At 42.2% G+C, this 16,854-nt stretch overlaps 2 protein-coding genes across 7 annotated transcripts in view; one reads left to right on the forward strand and one right to left on the reverse strand.

Moving 5' to 3' along the window:
- The window catches only part of LOC119485010 (tetratricopeptide repeat protein 31-like), a 40,337-nt gene extending 28,973 nt beyond the window's left edge, over window positions 1-11,364 (forward strand). For 5 of the 6 annotated variants that reach the window (XM_037764266.1, XM_037764267.1, XM_037764265.1 and 2 more), the window contains 9 exons: window positions 811-901; window positions 1,536-1,677; window positions 1,777-1,881; window positions 3,394-3,481; window positions 4,643-4,664; window positions 4,920-4,994; window positions 7,911-8,013; window positions 8,133-8,275; window positions 9,914-11,364. In XM_037764266.1, coding sequence (XP_037620194.1) covers window positions 811-901; window positions 1,536-1,677; window positions 1,777-1,881; window positions 3,394-3,481; window positions 4,643-4,664; window positions 4,920-4,994; window positions 7,911-8,013; window positions 8,133-8,275; window positions 9,914-10,049 — 905 coding nt within the window. In that variant the 3' untranslated portion in view covers window positions 10,050-11,364. The remainder of the gene's footprint in view (window positions 1-810; window positions 902-1,535; window positions 1,678-1,776; window positions 1,882-3,393; window positions 3,482-4,642; window positions 4,665-4,919; window positions 4,995-7,910; window positions 8,014-8,132; window positions 8,276-9,913) is intronic. The other variant, XM_037764270.1, reaches the window with a different exon arrangement.
- A 3,386-nt stretch (window positions 11,365-14,750) lies between these two features.
- Window positions 14,751-16,854, reverse strand: part of LOC119484981 (NACHT, LRR and PYD domains-containing protein 12-like) — a 956,516-nt gene continuing 954,412 nt past the window's right edge. The window contains exon 25 of the mRNA XM_037764190.1: window positions 14,751-15,766. Within this exon, the coding sequence (XP_037620118.1) occupies window positions 15,210-15,766 (557 nt within the window). The 3' untranslated portion in view covers window positions 14,751-15,209. The remainder of the gene's footprint in view (window positions 15,767-16,854) is intronic.

The raw sequence follows: 16,854 nt of genomic DNA on the forward strand, positions 1-16,854 counted from the left end.
CGACAGTCAATGTCCTGTTGCTCGCGCTTCTGCAGCATCGGTCAAAACAGTGAGGCGACGGTCACATTCCTGTTTCACAGACGGGTTTCACCAGATAGAACTGATATGTTTTGTTCTTCCGTGGAGTGTGTTGGAGTCTGAGTCGTGGTGGCGGCTGGTCGTTTGTTGGCGTTAGCGGACTCCATTTTTAACCGAACGTTAACCACGGTCGCACACTGTTTCTTCAATTTCCCTCAGGATCAATACAGTTACTATCTATCTATCTGTCTATCTGTTAACACTGTAAGCGGAGCTGAAGAGAGTAAAGGCACTCGCGAATGCGCATGACGTCACACCTGTTGGATTTTCCCGGAGAAACATCCCGTATTCTTCACATTAGAATCCGTCTACAGGCTGACACAGGAAACACAGGAAGTCACAGAAGGTCTCATTGTTTAGGTTGGGTATCTCCTCAGCTGATCTGAACATGGCTGCCGGGTCACAAACGTTCTCATGTTCCATCTAAACAGAACACTACGAGATGATTCTGAGAACATCTGAGGAGAGAAATAGGCATTAACGTAACAGAATATTGATTCATATTTGACCGTTTGATTGGAGTTTATGAGTGATTGACAGCTCCTCCTCCGTTAGGAGCACAGCAGTAGTGTTCCTATTAAAACATGATGTCCTGGGTACTCAAAGTAATTCACACTGATTTTATAAAGACTATTTCCTCGGTAGAAAGAAGTGTGTGCGAGGGAGTGCGTTATGCCAGTGGAAGTCCACAAAGTATAAAAGTGCAAATGTGTGTGTGTGTATTTTCTCCAGTTCAGGGCATCCAGATGTTCGAGCAAGGCCAGTACAGCCAGGCAGTGGACATGTTTACAGAAGCCATCTACTGTGACCCCAACGACCACAGGTGACCTCTGACCTGTGAACTCTGACCCCCGTCCTCTCCTGATTGTACCGACTCATTTTCCTCTTCACATTCACTGTTTAAATTAGGGATGTTAATAATTAACCATTAACCCACTTTAAACATTTTAACCCATTAAAGCTATCTGTTAAAACGGTGAAAGGAAATGTTAATAATCAATTTAAAAGCTGGTCCACCTTTAGAGAGTCTGAGCCGGCGTTACAGATACAGGAAGTCGGCTCCCGTCTATCGCTCGCTTGAGCAGAGGAGTTATTTATTATAGCATTTATTCACCGACAGATAAACTGTACACACACTGTCTGCTACAGCTACGTTCACAGCTAGAACGCCACCGACAACACGGTCGGTCTGAAGATACGCCGCGCTGACAGACCGTGTGTGTGTGTGACTACGGGGAGCAAGAAGCTACCAGCAGAGCTAGAGCTGCTAACGTAGCACAAACACACACATTATCACAAACGCTATCTTTAATCCGTCTGTTGTGCTCATACACTGCAGCTGGCGCTCCGCTGCATGAGATGACAAATCTTGTCGGTTAACGGTTAATAATCGGTTAACGAGGGTCGGTTAATGAGCATCCCTATTTTAAATACATGTCTGTATGTGCCTCTCTCAGGTTCTATGGAAATCGCTCCTGCTGTTATTGGTGCCTGGAGCAGTACCCCCCCGCCCTGACAGACGCTCAGAGGTCCATTCAGCTGGCTCCTGATTGGCCGAAGGGATACTTCCGTAAGGGGTGCGCTCTGATGGGGTTAAAGGTCAGCACCACGTTTCAACAGAAAAAGTCCTCATTTCCATTCAGTGCTTTCACATTGTTAAAGTGTGTGTTATTTATTTATTAAACGTGTGCATTCCAGCGGTACAGCGACGCGGAGGCGGCCATGGAGCAGGTGTTGAAGTTGGATCAGCACTGTAAGGAAGCGTCCAGTAAACTCTTCACCTGCCGCTTCCTGCAGCTCACGGTGAGGACAAGTGACTAGAAGGCTTCGACTTCCTCCGAGGCCGAATTCAAGTTCACTTCAACTGAAGCGTGCACATAAAACCAGAAGCTGAATCAGTCATTGCAGGCTTACTTTTTATATTTGTCGTTATGTTGTGGGGATAATTGATTTAAGAAAAAGGTAACGCCCGCTCACGACTCCACGCCACAGTATTTGTATTGGCTACGTTTTGATCCTGCTTGGATCTCCGTCAGGTCAAAGTGTTTGAACAAGCTCTAGTTCGTCCAAAACACCAGCGTGATAAAAAACATCCACAAACATAAAAACAGTAATACAAGTAATACTATTGGGATTTGATATAACTTATTTAGAACGGGGTTTTAAACCCAATTATTGTACATGTATGTCTTAAATGTTTCTTCTTTCCCTTTTCCTCTACCTTAATGTAACGTAGGTAACGTAGGTAATATATTTTATGATATATGAGATGATGCATTTGACATAATGTTTATAAATAGCATGTTTGACATTTAGAAGATTTAGAAGTATGGCTTTTGTATTACTGTTTTTATGTACTTTATCAAATTTTACACTTCACCAGACACGGGAAACCTCTGTTGGTCTGGAGGAGCTGCAGCAGTTATTGCTGCACAAACGTCCACTGAACATTCACTAGATATTCTCAGAGCTAAACTAACTCTTCTGCAGTGTGGAGTGAGCAGCATGCACGGGAGAGGTGGAGAGAGAGAGAGAGAGAAGGAGCGTGGTGTGTGAGTGAAGGCAGGCAGAGGAGCAGAGGAGCAGAGTACAGCAGAGACTCCGGTCCTGGAGACCAAAGCTACGGTCTCCCCCGCGTCCTCCGACCGCGGCCAACACTGTTTAACAGCTTCACTAGATACAACCAAGAGGTTTTGGTGCTTCACTGGAGTTTGTGTTGGAGTCTGAGTCTGAACAGCGGAGACACACGCGAGACCATGAGACACCGACCAGCAATGATTTATACGTGTTAGAAGTTACAAATAGTCCCTTTAAGACATTGATAATCAATTTTATACTCTTAATTTAATCATAAACACATTGGTTATATAGATAATATCTATACCGCAACATGAAGCCAAAACATCTGGATCACCGGCTGGCTGGCTGTTAGTTTAGGAAGCCTCGATTTGATTTGCAGCAGAGCTTTCTATGAGCAGAACGCGCATTTTAAACGTCAGTATCGCAGGCGATCATATTCATTGAATCCAAAATCGTGATTAATATTCGATTAATTGTGGAACCTTAAATAGGTCAAGCTGGTCTACAGTCTGGAGATACAAGAGTTGAGATGATTTTGTAGTTTTGATGACCAGTGTCTGTGTGAAATCAGCATCCACAGAATGTCAAACATCCCACCTTAATCAGTTGGTTAGAGCTGAGTGTTGTCCTTGTTAAATGATGTTTGCTTCAGGGCATTTGAAAAGAAACGAGATGTATTCATGATGTAACTTTAATGTTTGACTTTTTCATCTTCATTTTTGTTTTTCACTTTAGGAGTTGGGTTTTGAGGAAGAGCAGAGTAAAGAGCTGCTGGAGAAGTTCACCACCGTTCAGGCGGTCATCAACTCATCTGAGGCTCAAAGTAAGGATCAGCTGCAGTACCTCTTCTGTCCACAGCGGGGCAGCACTGCTCTCAGTTACAGTCATATCAGACACCAACAGCAGAGTCAGGCTGCTACTACTGACAGTATGTGTAAAGACATATTAAAAACATGGACAGTCAAATATAAGATTACTACTATTATGAACAGCACACTGCAGACAGTACATTGAAGTTAGGAGAGTGTTAATGAGCAGAGAAATATGTAGTTTGCAGAGTGAAATATAATCAGTAAACTGGATATAAACTAGGGCTGTCAAAGTTAACGTGAATTTGTTTTAACTCCACTAATCCATCGGTACCAACCATGTCATACCAGCCTGTCTACAAGGAGGTTAAATAACGCTCCAAAAACTGTCATGTCCATTTTCAAAGGGGTCCCTTGACCTCTGACCTCCAGATCAGTGAATGTGAATGGGTTCTATGGGTACCCACGAGTCTCCCCTTTACAGACATGCCCACTTTATGATCATCACATGCAGTTTGAGTCAAGTCAGCACACTGACACACTGACAGCTGTTGTTGCCTGTTGGGCTGCAGTTTACCATGTTAGGATTGGAGCATATTGTTTTATGCTAAATGCAGCACCTGTGAGGGTTTCTGGATCAATACCTGTCATTGATTTGTGTTGTTCATTGATTTACAATAATAAATATATACACACATTTACATAAAGCAGCATATTTGTCGACTCCCATGTTGATAAGAGGATTAAATACTGGACTAATCTCCCTTTAAGGTTCATTTTGAACAGATAAAAAATATTAACTATGGACAATCATGCGATTAATTGCAATTAAATATTTTAATCGATTGTCAGCCCTAGTTTCTTTTAATATTCAACATTTCTTATGATGAACTCAGATCATGTGTTGAATCTGCACTTGTTATACTAAAGTAGACATGCAGTATTATCTTTATGACTAAACAGACAAACACTCACCATGCATAAACTGTAGGTGGTTTTACAGTGTGTTGTGTGGCACCATGATGGAGCTCCGGTGGGGGCTGAGCTGTTATTGATATGACGTTACAGTTAGTGCTGTGTCAGCACGTTAGTGTTTTAAATACATGTCATTGATGCTCTGTTTTTTATTCTTTTGTCATTACATGATGTCTACTTCCTGTTCCACTCACTTCCAGCTCTGAAGCAGGACCAGAGTGGGTACGTTGTGTGGCTGTTAATAATACACATAATCAGACCAAGAGGCATGAATATCATTTCAGACATGAAGCAAACCAATCCTCTATTTGTATATACTGTCTACAGCATGTACTATCTTTCAGTATATATACAGTACAATGCCCAGTGTGGGTAACACAAATGATAATGTTATCCTCTCCTGTGATCTTTGCCTCACTTTGTCTCTTCCTCTTCACATCCTTCTTCTCCCGCTAACTTCCCTTTTCTGTCCTCCAGGAGCTGTCGCTCTCTGTGGGTCGGGAACATCACATTGGAAGTTACAGAGAAAGAAGTCTGGGATCTCTTCAAAATGTAAAAACACTCTGTGTGTGTGTGTGTGTGTGTGTGTGTGTGTGTGTGTGTGCGTGTGTGTGCGTGTGTGTGTGTGTGTGTGTGTGTGAGGACACGTTGCACTTTTAGACGGGGGTTATGAATTCAGTTTTTAGGGGCAGCGAACAGCAAATGAAATGAGTCAACTCGAGTCCATCTAGTTCAGGGATCTCCCAACAAGTAGCTTAAGAGCTTCCCGTTTCTGAGTGGCTCGCTAAAGGTTCACAGAATATGTACATACATTTGATAACATGAAGTCACTTTGTAAATGTCTATCTAATATTTCTGGTAGAAGTCTACGAACAGAGAAGGTAAAGGAGCTGAAAACGACGCTTAAAAGACGACAGTCTGTTTACCAAACCGACGAAGAAGAAGGCCAACGCTGCAGCAGAGGCTTCGTTTATTAATATTAAAAATAATAATAATAATAAATTGGACTTAAATAGCGCCTTTCAAGAAACCCAAGAACGCTTTACAAAGAGGGCACACAAAATCATACTGATAAATAATCAGAGGTAAAACACCTGTAGCCAGGTAATTAAAAGGAGTGACGTGTAGGAAGAGTAGAGGTCAGAGGTCTGGATGAACAGGTGGAGCTTCAGCTGTTTTTTGAAAGTGTCCAGGGATGAAGCATTTCTTATTTCAGGAGGGAGAGAGTTCCAGAGGGCGGGGGGGCCGCGGCGCTGAAGGCGGTCGGTTAGGTACTGAGGGGCATGGAGGGATTTGTATGTGAGAAGGAGGAGTTTATAGGTGATGCGGGACTTCACTTCAGCTGGAGTCACTGATGATGAGGAACTGTTTTCTGTTGGACAGAAACACAGAAAGCTCTTCTCCTATGGCGGGATTGTAATAGAGGCGATGACTGCGGTGACTGAAATGTTATTAAAGGACCATAAAAGTAAGACATAAGAAATGATGTCTGTAATTGGCGATGTAAAACTATATGTAGCTCTCAGAGGAAAAAAGGTTGGAGACCCCTGATCTAGTTATTTCAGTCCAACTACAATAACAAGATGGACTTCACATGCTGTTGTTTTATGAAGTAGTAGTAGTAGTTGTACTAGTTGTTGTAGTAGTAGTCACAGATACTAGTATTTCTACTAGTAGTCGACTGTAGCTACTGTACTGCTACAGTTGTGCTAATAGTAATACTTATATATATATATATATATTAAATATTATTATTTAGATTAAAGGTCCCATATTGTAGAAAGTGAGATTTTCATGTGTTTTATATTATAAAGCCGGTTTAAGTGCTTTATAAATACTGTTAAACTATCAGAACGCTCATTATATGGAGAAACACACAGCCCGTATTCAGAAATTGTGCGTTTGAAACAAGCCGTTGTGATGTCACAAATATACAATATATAGATCATCACACGGTTTTAAACGTAAACATTCTAAATGTGTCCCAGTTCATTTCCTGTTGCAGTGAATGTGAACGACATCAGCTGACAGGAAGTAAACATGGACCCAAGCTGTTGCCTAGCAACGCAGTTCCGTTGAAATGCACTAAAACGGAGCGTATTCAGACAGAGGGTGAATACAGGTATATTCAGGCAGACAGGATGAGGAAAATAAAGTTTTTTTTTAACATTACAGCATGTAAACATGTTCTAGTAGAAACACAAAATACAAGTATGAACCTGAAAATGAGCTGATATGGGACCTTTAAAAATATGATACCAATGATGTTACAGTCCACTCTTTGACTATTTCGGTCGTGACACATTCTTTATTTTAGTGGCTTATATCTATATCGGGTAAACAACGTAAGAATTGTAACCAGTAAAGATTGTACTGTACAGCATATTATCGCACATCATCTTTATAATTTAATTAATTCTAATTATTACTTTAAGACAACTGCATGCAGCTTCACAGGTAGGTAAACTGAGCCACCATTTGTAGTTTATTATATCAGCAAAAATATCAATATTTTACATTTCCAAGTAGTAGTAGCTGTACTTGTAGTAGCAGTAGTAGTAGTAGTAGTAGTAGTAGTAGTTGTACTTGTAGTAGTGGTAGTAGTAGTAGTTGTACTTGTAGTAGTAGTAGTAGTAGTAGTAGTTGTAGTTGTAGTTGTACTTGTAGTAGTAGTAGTAGTAGTAGTAGTAGTTGTACTTGTAGTAGTGGTAGTAGTAGTAGTTGTACTTGTAGTAGTAGTAGTAGTAGTAGTAGTTGTAGTTGTACTTGTAGTAGTAGTAGTAGTAGTTGTACTTGTAGTAGTGGTAGTAGTAGTAGTTGTACTTGTAGTAGTGGTAGTAGTAGTAGTTGTACTTGTAGTAGTAGTAGTAGTAGTAGTAGTAGTAGTAGTTGTAGTTGTACTTGTAGTAGTAGTAGTAGTAGTAGTTGTACTTGTAGTAGTGGTAGTAGTTGTACTTGTAGTAGTAGTAGTAGTAGTAGTAGTAGTAGTTGTAGTTGTACTTGTAGTAGTAGTAGTAGTAGTAGTTGTACTTGTAGTAGTGGTAGTAGTAGTAGTAGTTGTACTTGTAGTAGTGGTAGTAGTAGTAGTAGTAGTGGTAGTAGTAGTAGTAGTTGTACTTGTAGTAGTGGTAGTAGTAGTAGTAGTAGTAGTAGTAGTTGTACTTGTAGTAGTGGTAGTAGTAGTAGTAGTTGTACTTGTAGTAGTGGTAGTAGTAGTAGTAGTTGTACTTGTAGTAGTGGTAGTAGTAGTAGTAGTTGTACTTGTAGTAGTAGTAGTAGTAGTTGTACTTGTAGTAGTGGTAGCAACAGCAGGAGTAGCACTAGTGCTACTGGTTGCCGTGGTATTTCACTACCATCAGTAGTGGAGGGATTGATGTACTACTGTAACGACTATATTAATTGTTAGCATTGAATGTGTACCACACTGCTTTGCTGTAGCTTTGAGCCTCTATGTTTCCATGGTTACAGGTTTGGTGAGATAGAGAGCATCCGTGTTCTTCATGAACGTTTCTGTGCCTTCGTCAACTTCAAGAACGCCAACATGGCTGCCGAAGCCCTGGAGAAGCTGCAGGTGAGTGACAGGCAGGCTCCTTTTCCAGGTGAACAAACTCCACGTGACGTTTCTCATCTCGGATGTCGCGTCTGTCAGTGTCCGGGTACGTTAACGTGTCGTTTCCTCCTCCTGTCCAGGGGGTGGAGCTGGGGAGCAGCAAGCTGGTGATGAGGTACCCAGACCGCTGGATCCAGCGCACCCTGCCTCCCCCCATACAGAGGACCAACAGCAGCCTCGGCCACAACGCTGCAGGAACACAGCAGAGCTCAGCTGCCACCGGGTACCGAGACACGTCCTCATAATATGTGTATCTGTGTGGTGCTTTCTTTCTGGGCGATAATGTCCCCACTCTGCAGCTGTGAACTCAGACTGGTCCCTTACTGGTCCCTCCTTCTGCGCAGTGATACGGTTAGAGGGTGGAGTTCGGTAGAAAGACAATAGTTCCTACATGAAAGTGCTCACAACAAAGTCTGTGGATTATCTTGAGTAACCAGGTCAGGCATTGCTGTTGAGTCTTTCATATGGATTGTTTTTTGCGGTTTGAGCACCACAAATGTTGAGTGCCATCTTGTTCCATTATATTGGAGAGAAGGCCAATAACATTAACACTAATTAATGTTAGACATGTCGGTGTGATCACTGATGACGGGGCCAAAACGACTCAAACAATACAAAAGGATAACTTTTTTAAGTGTTTGTTAAAAAATATAATATAACTGTTGATGTTCCTAAAAAAAAAATGCAATTGTGTATTTGCACTATATAGTGTTCTTTACCTTTAAAGGGATAGTTCAGGTGTTTTAAAGTGGGGTTGAATGAGGTACTTATCCATAGTAGGTGTGTTACCTACAGTAGATGGCAGTTTGGAGAGACAGACAGGAGTACCGGCATGGGAGCAAAACTACACAGTGCTGTGGACGGGGAGGGCAGAGAAACCCCTTTAGCCACCTAAAAGAAATGCTCACCTAATAAAATCTATATCCGTTTAAGTGTACGCTATATTTAGAATATTTTCACCACTTTATCTTACCGTCAGACGGCCCATTCTGAGGGGGAACTGAACTGAAAGTGAAACTTGTCTGTGCTCTCTCCAAAGCCAGCAGGCTCAGATGACAAAAGCATAGCATAGATACGATGCTGGGAGCACGCCGACCGTCATTACTACTGTAAGTAATACACCGATGATGGATACGTACCTCCTACAGCCCCACTTCTAAACACCTGAACTATCCCTTTAGGCTCAAATTAAACCCTTCACTCCTATCAAATCTCATTATGTTGGTGACTCAAATTAAAATAAAGACCTTCCAAGAGAGACAATATCCCGGTTTGTTAGAGCAGCTTCCGTCCACTCTAATCAGTGATAATCCCAGTATACTGCTAAATACTTTTAACACAGAAGAGGACACGGAGACAGGAAATAGAGAGGTGAAGTCCCGCCCCTTCCGGTGGACAACCATGGGACCTTATTTCAGAAAAATATGAACGGTAGTCAACGGAGAGAGATAAAGATCACACACATGATGTTTGTCAATTTAAAAGATCATTTTGTAAGTCCAGAAAGTCTCAGTTTGTTGTAAATCAGATACGTCATCAGAAAGACGACACAGCCAACAGTGTGGTAGTGACGTCTCTCTCTGAAGCTACGATGTCCGAGACGAGAGATGTGGTTCGCTGAGCGGTTCCACACTAAACTAAATGATACTTCGACAAACTGAGACTTTCTTGACTTGAAAAATGATCCTTTAAATTGATAAACATCCTCGGTGTGATTCACGGCACAATTCAAACAGGATCAAAAAACGTTGTTGCCTCCCGTGTCAGTCTCCATGCACTATTAGCATCCCACTGTTTGCCTGCATGTGTATAATTCTGTGAATATGACGCAGGACCGTCCCCTCTGCTTCTGTCCATGCAGGTCCAGACGGTGTGTACCAGTAAATGGAGACGAGTGCTTCTTCTGGCGGACCACAGGCTGTTACTATGGTGACAAGTGCCGCTTCAAACACATACCAGACCAACAAGGTCGAGACAAGAAACCATGGCAACCTTAACGGTGTCCCCTACCTTGCCAACGCCAGCACCAGGGCTCATCGGAGGAGGAGGAGGAGGAGGAGGAGGAGGAGGAACCGTAACACGACGGTTAGGACAGCGAGCAGGACGGAGGACGAGAAGCCTGAGAACACTGACAGCTGAATGTGTGTGAGAGAGAGAGAGAGAGAGAGAGAGAGAGAGAGAGAGAGAGAGAGACAGATACGGTCTGTATGTGATAGCCAAAGTCAGAGACTGTGATTTACAGCATCCACGGAGCCCAACCTCAGAATGAAAGAACTCATTGACGTGATGTGAGGAGGTCCTCAGAGGAATTTAATTTATTGGAAGCGTCACTGAGGCGTCTCTCGGCTCCATCTGGATCCTTCAAAAACCCCTGATGAGCTCCTGGTTTCTGCATGGAGACCCGTACTCTGTGGGAATGTATGTCATCTGTCATCAGAAGGGTTCACTTGGACAGATGCGTTGAACCATATTGGAAACACGACCAGAACCCTGCTCTCTTTAACACTACTGTTGAATCGCTTTAAAGGGCCAGTGTGAAGGATTCAGGGGGATCTATGCACAGAAATGGAATTTAATATTCATAAATATGTTTTCATTAGTGTATAATCACCTGAAAGACACCTTGTGTGTACACAGGGAGCAGAGGCCTGTACTACGAAGCCAGTTCAACATACTCAACATACATATCTTCTCCTTATCTGGTTTAACTAACCCTAACAAACGCGGCCCTGCGACGCTGGTTATCAACCTGGTAAATCAACCCAGAGTTTCTCTATCTGGATACGAGCGCGTTCACATGAAAGGGGCGGTGTTTGCAGCATCTGACCAATCACAAACATGGACAAGTCTGCTGTCAGCAGAGCCAAGAGCAAACTATAATATTAGACAAATACGGAGAAGTGAAACACTTAATCAGACTAACAGTAACACAGTTGAAGCTGCCAGATGCAGGAAGAACAGCTGGTGAAAGAAACAACTTGTCAATGTGTGAATGTCTAGACGGGGCAGTGATAGATAAATAGCTTTCAGAATATAATGGATGAGTTCATTACACTTCTTTAGACCATTTAGCAATAAAGCGGCGTGTGTGACTATTTCAGCCTTCTTTCAGCTGCGTCCCGTCTCCGGCGGTGTGAAACAGACTTGAGAGCGAGTAAAAAAAAATCAATATAACAACCTAATTCAAAGCGGTAAACACCCCCAGCATCCAGCCAGCATCCAGCCAGCTGTTCTTCCTGCATCTGTGAGTTTAACCTGGGTTGTTTTTAGCTGGATTATGAGTTCAACTTCTTCATATTTGTGTAATATTATCATACGATTTGCTCACAGAGCTCTGATTGGTCAGTAGGAGGTGCTTTTATATGAGTCAGTCTCTTATCTGGAACATAACCTGCTCCGGAGCAGGTCAGCTGTTCAGCATCAGTTACCATGGCGATCTACCCCGGTAAGAAGTGAACCACCGATGAAGTTGCCTCGCTAACCCCAAATCCTGCTTCGTAGTACAGGCCTCTGGTCCTCTTCACGGAGTCCTCCATGTTGCTCCGCCATGTTTCTACAACAGCCCAGAATGGACGAACACAATCTGACTCTAGAGAGACTTTAGCGTGTTGTACGTCACCTGAAGGCCACCGTAGTTCACCGTAGGGCTGCAGCCTCACCTCACCGCTAGATGTCACTAAACCCTACACACTGGTCCTTTAAAGTCAAAGAGTTATTTTCATATCTTTAAAAAAAAGAGTATTTGAAACGTATAAATATTACATCAAATAAAACAATAAATGAATGAAACCACATTTCAATCCGTTAACAGTCTTTCAAAAACCTGACTTACACAGAATCACACACGTCTTTATTATGATTGCTGCAGTGAACGTGGAGCGAAACACTGTCACACACACACACACACGCACACACACACACACACACACACACACACACACACACGCACACACACACACACACACACTAATGTGAAGTCACATACTAATTAACATGTGCAAAGATCATATTTATGTTGCACATCAATCTATGAACCCATCGGCTATAATATATATCTATATAGATATATACCTATATCTACTGTATATATATATCTGTATAGATATATATATACAGTAGATATAGGTATATATCTATATAGATATCTATATCTATATTTACTGTATATATATATCTATATAGATATATATATACCTATATCTAATGTATATATATATCTATACAGATATATATCTATATCTACTGTATATATATCTATATATATATATCTATATCTATATCTACTGTATAGATATAGATATATATAGATATCTATATATATCTCTGAAGACGATAAACCTATATTTCTGGGTAGCCAGCGGTTATCCAGGCCAACGCTTCCTTTCCCGTGTGTTGCTCTTATTCAAAGTCTGATTAACAACTTGAGATGTGAGAAGAAGTTTGAGTTGAGAGACGACGTGTGCGACTGGATTGTTTCACCAGTAGCCAGTTTACAAGCTCATTTTAAACCCATAAAAAGTGAAATCATCGTCAGACGTTAGCCGCTGGGTTCCCAGAATGCATTTCGGTGTGATGTGTTCCGCCTCTTTTACTCTCCGCGAGGACTGTTTACCTGCATCAACGTGGTCAATACGACTCGGATTACAAACAGAAACCAGAACGCTTCTGATACCAAAGTCTCGTCCCGTCGCCTGTAGAGACGATGTTGCACATTAACTGATCTACATGTTGTGGCAGGTACGTTTTACTCCTTCAACAACACACATCATTTAATGCACATTTTACCAAAGGGCCCCACTGCACTTTAGGTTCCCTCATACTGTATATGTTTCTTCCCGTTGGCTTGCAGACCGGCAGGTCCAGGTCCAGGTCCAGGTCCAGGTCTAGGTCCAGATCCATGGACGTGAAGTGGACCATATGGCAATCAGACAGCAGCTGAGGGATCAATCATGGCTACCGTACGTTCCTGACTGCTGTCTGTTGATTAGATGAATAGTTCATCTTCAGTGTGAACCGTAAATTAGGAAAATCATTTTGAACTTGTGGACGTAACTTCCCACACTACTTGTTGTTATTTAAACTTTATTTAACCAGGAGTAGAAACTCATTGATGGATATCTGGTGAACCTGTGGATCTGAAAACACACTGGGAGTATTCAGGACGTGTGAATTACAGTTGTTATAAGAAGATCTGCACTCTGAAAGTCATAAACCTGAGAGAGAGCGACTCAGCTGAGTACAAGTTCAGGTTCATAACGAACCAACCAGGTGGGACATATACTGGTGAATCTGGAGTCACTGTGTCTGTCACAGTAGTGTGTTTATTTACATGTGTGTGTATGTTAACAGTTAAATAAAATACCATTCCTGTTCCTTCTTCACAGGTCCAGGTCTCACAGTACAGATGAAGGGATCGTCTTCTAATTGGCTGGAGTGTCGCAGCAGTTGTCTTCTACCTGATCGTCCTTCATACATCTGGTACAAGAACGGACAAGAAGTTCAGGCAGAAACATCTTCTTCTTATTCAGGCTTCAGTTATGAAGACAGCTACTCCTGTGCTGTAAAAGGATATGAGGACTTCCCGTCTCCTCCAGTGTGTGAGTTTACTCTTCTACTAACATGACACCATGTGGTGGAGCCTTATAACTACATGTATTGGTAATATGGAGACATTGTGACTCATCACAACTCGGCTTAAAAAATGTGTTTTATCTTTCAGGTTTCTTTGATTCATCCTCCTGCAACATGGTGACTTATACTGAGAGACGCATCTGCGCCTTCAAAGGCTCCTCAGACATTTCTTGCACATACAACAGTTACAACCATGATGTTGAATCCAAATCCTGGTTCAGTCCTGAACGTGGTCATCAGTGGCTGTATGGCTCACATCCTGAGGACCTGAGTGAAGACTCCCAGTATGCAGGTTGTGTTCAGGTCATTGAAACAGAGAGAGGACGCTCCACTCTGAGGATCACTGACCTGAGAGAGATTCAGCTCAGTATCGCTTCAAATTCAACACATCAAGCTTTGAATGGGGGAGCAGTTTGCCTGGTACAACTCTGACTGTCACAGGTACTGATGAACACAAACTGATCGATCAAAATATTTTATCAGCGATTAATCGCACATTAATCACACATTTTTATCTGTTCTAAATGAACCTTAAAGGGAGATTAGTCCAGTATTTAATCCTCTTATCAACATGGGAGTGGACTAATATGCTGCTTTATGTAAATGTATGTATATATTTATTATTGTAAATCAATGAACAACACAAATCAATGACAGATATTGATCCAGAAACCCTCACAGGTACTGCATTTAGCATAAAACAATATGCTCCAATCATAACATGGCAAACTGCAGCCCAACAGGCAACAACAGCTGTCAGTGTGTCAGTGTGCTGACTTGACTATGACTTGCCCCAAACTGCATGTGATGATCATAAAGTGGGCATGTCTGTAAAGGGGAGACTCGTGGGTACCCATAGAACCCATTTACATTCACTGATCTGGAGGTCAGAGGTCAAGGGACCCCTTTGAAAATGGACATGACAGTTTTTCCTCTCCAAAGTTTAGCGTAATTTTGGAACGTTATTTAACCTCCTTCATGACCAGCTAGTCTGACCTGGTTGGTACCGATGGATCCATCAGGTTCTATAGTTTACTATGATACCAGTATCTTCACTCTAGCTTTAACACTGAGCCGCTGCAACCTAAAAATCACAAGTTGCGTTAAAGTGTTAAAGAAATTAGTGGCGTTAAAACAAATTTGCATTAGCACGTTATTATCACGTTAACTTAGACAGCCCTAATGAAAACTAAATTAATAACTTCCAAAAATTAGCAGTAAGAAGACGGTCCCAAAACATATGGAAATGTCACAAGCTCTCCATCGCAGGTCTTCATCACCGACAACACATCCGTAGTCATCACAAGTAAATGATTATAAAATCTAGAGACCAAACCACAAGAGATTGAAAATGAATTCACTTTTCCCCCCAAACTTCAGTGAATCACCTTCAGAGTGAAAGTCCACACAGGCTTCCACGATGGAATTTATCATTTAAAGATAACAATAAGTGATGTGAGTCTCTGAAACAACCAGATATTATAGAGATTCATCATCACACTCCAGCTTCTTGCTTTTGCTTCATCCTAAATTCTGAAAACCCACGGATCGTCCTTACCGAGAGCAGCAATCAGAACTCTGCTGTCTTCAGTTCCCTTTAGTCGTACCGTGTTGATCAGGTCTCGTGCTTTATCTCTCTTGGTTTTTGTTCTGATTGACTGCATTTCACCATCGCTTATAACGCAACGCTGAAAGAGTTCATCCAGAAGCTTGTTCAGATTAGGATCAGACATTCCCTCTACAAACTTTGTTCGAACAAACCGCAGCCTCTCCTCTGGTGTGACGCTGTCCTCTGGTGAGACGTTGTCCTCTGGTGAGACGTTGTCCTCTGCTGGGACACTGTCCTCTTGTGGGACGTTGTCCTCTGCTGAGACGTTGTCCTCTGGTGAGACGTTGTCCTCTGGTGAGACGTTGTCCTCTGGTGAGACGTTGTCCTCTGCTGGGACGCTGTCCTCTTGTGGGACGTTGTCCTCTGCTGAGACGTTGTCCTCTGGTGAGACGTTGTCCTCTGGTGAGACGTTGTCCTCTGATGGGACGTTGTCCTCTGGTGGGACGTTCCTCTGAGGGATTTCCATTGTTAGATCTGAGAAATAACCAGGAAAAAAAAAGAAAACACTTTTAAAGAGCAATTCAACTGAAATGAAACGTCATGTTTCTGTACAGCAACATGTCTGCTCTGTCAATCAGTTGTTCTGTGTTCAAAACCAGAAACCAAAAGGGAGTGTTACGTCCCAGTAAGGTCTAAGCAACATGAGCCGGTGGTATCAGGCGTACAGTAGCCGTTTATTGTTAAATGGACAATTAAAATGATAGAAAACAGGCTGCAGGCAATTTACCAACAAAGTCGCAGCAAACAAAAGCGAACACAAGTGTTGACATAAAATGTAAATTAGGAACAGACTTCTAATGACGCCGAAATCAATAACTCAATAAAACAAAAACGACTGCAAACTAGAAATTAGGATCACAGCTGAGCTGGCAAACAACTCAGTATAAACAAGAAATAAAACTCTATTTTAACTACGCTCAACACTGTAGAGACCCACCAATGTGACTGGTGGCAAGTGACCACATGAACTCAGTAACATGATCCTTGACCCATGGACTCAGCTCAGCTCAGTAGCCATTGGCTGAGGACTCAGCTCAGTAGCCATTGGCTACTGTAGCATTCACACATAGGTGTGAAATTCACCCAGGACAAAACCAGAGGAATCTCTTTGTTCCCTCTCTTTCTGCTTTTTCTTCTCACCTCTCATGACCTGTGGAGGTGAGCTGCTGCTCTCCAGACCAGAAGCAGCTCTGCTCTGATCTATGGCCTGTTAGGAAACAGCCATAGGAACACAAGGAACCTCTAAGGCACAGGACGCGAGAGCCTGCCTTTTTACCTACTAACTTCAAGCAACAACAGCAAGGAAGTTAGCACCAAGCTATCAAGCTGCTGGGAAGAAGTATTGGAGCGATCAGCTTCCTCCAATCTGCACAACTTGATTTGAGCACAGCAAAGACAACATCTTTGACTTGGAACCACAACTTCAACACATGGAATTACAAACCCTTTTCTTCCATGGATTGGTAACGTACTGGGCTTACCTTAGCAGTAGCAATTGCACATGGCTGAGCAAGACTGTTCAACTTTGATTTCTAGAATGTACTTGTATTGATTTGGTTTAA

This window comes from Sebastes umbrosus, chromosome 3 (assembly GCF_015220745.1).
Source record: "Sebastes umbrosus isolate fSebUmb1 chromosome 3, fSebUmb1.pri, whole genome shotgun sequence".
In the NCBI taxonomy this organism is placed as follows: domain Eukaryota; kingdom Metazoa; phylum Chordata; class Actinopteri; order Perciformes; family Sebastidae; genus Sebastes; species Sebastes umbrosus.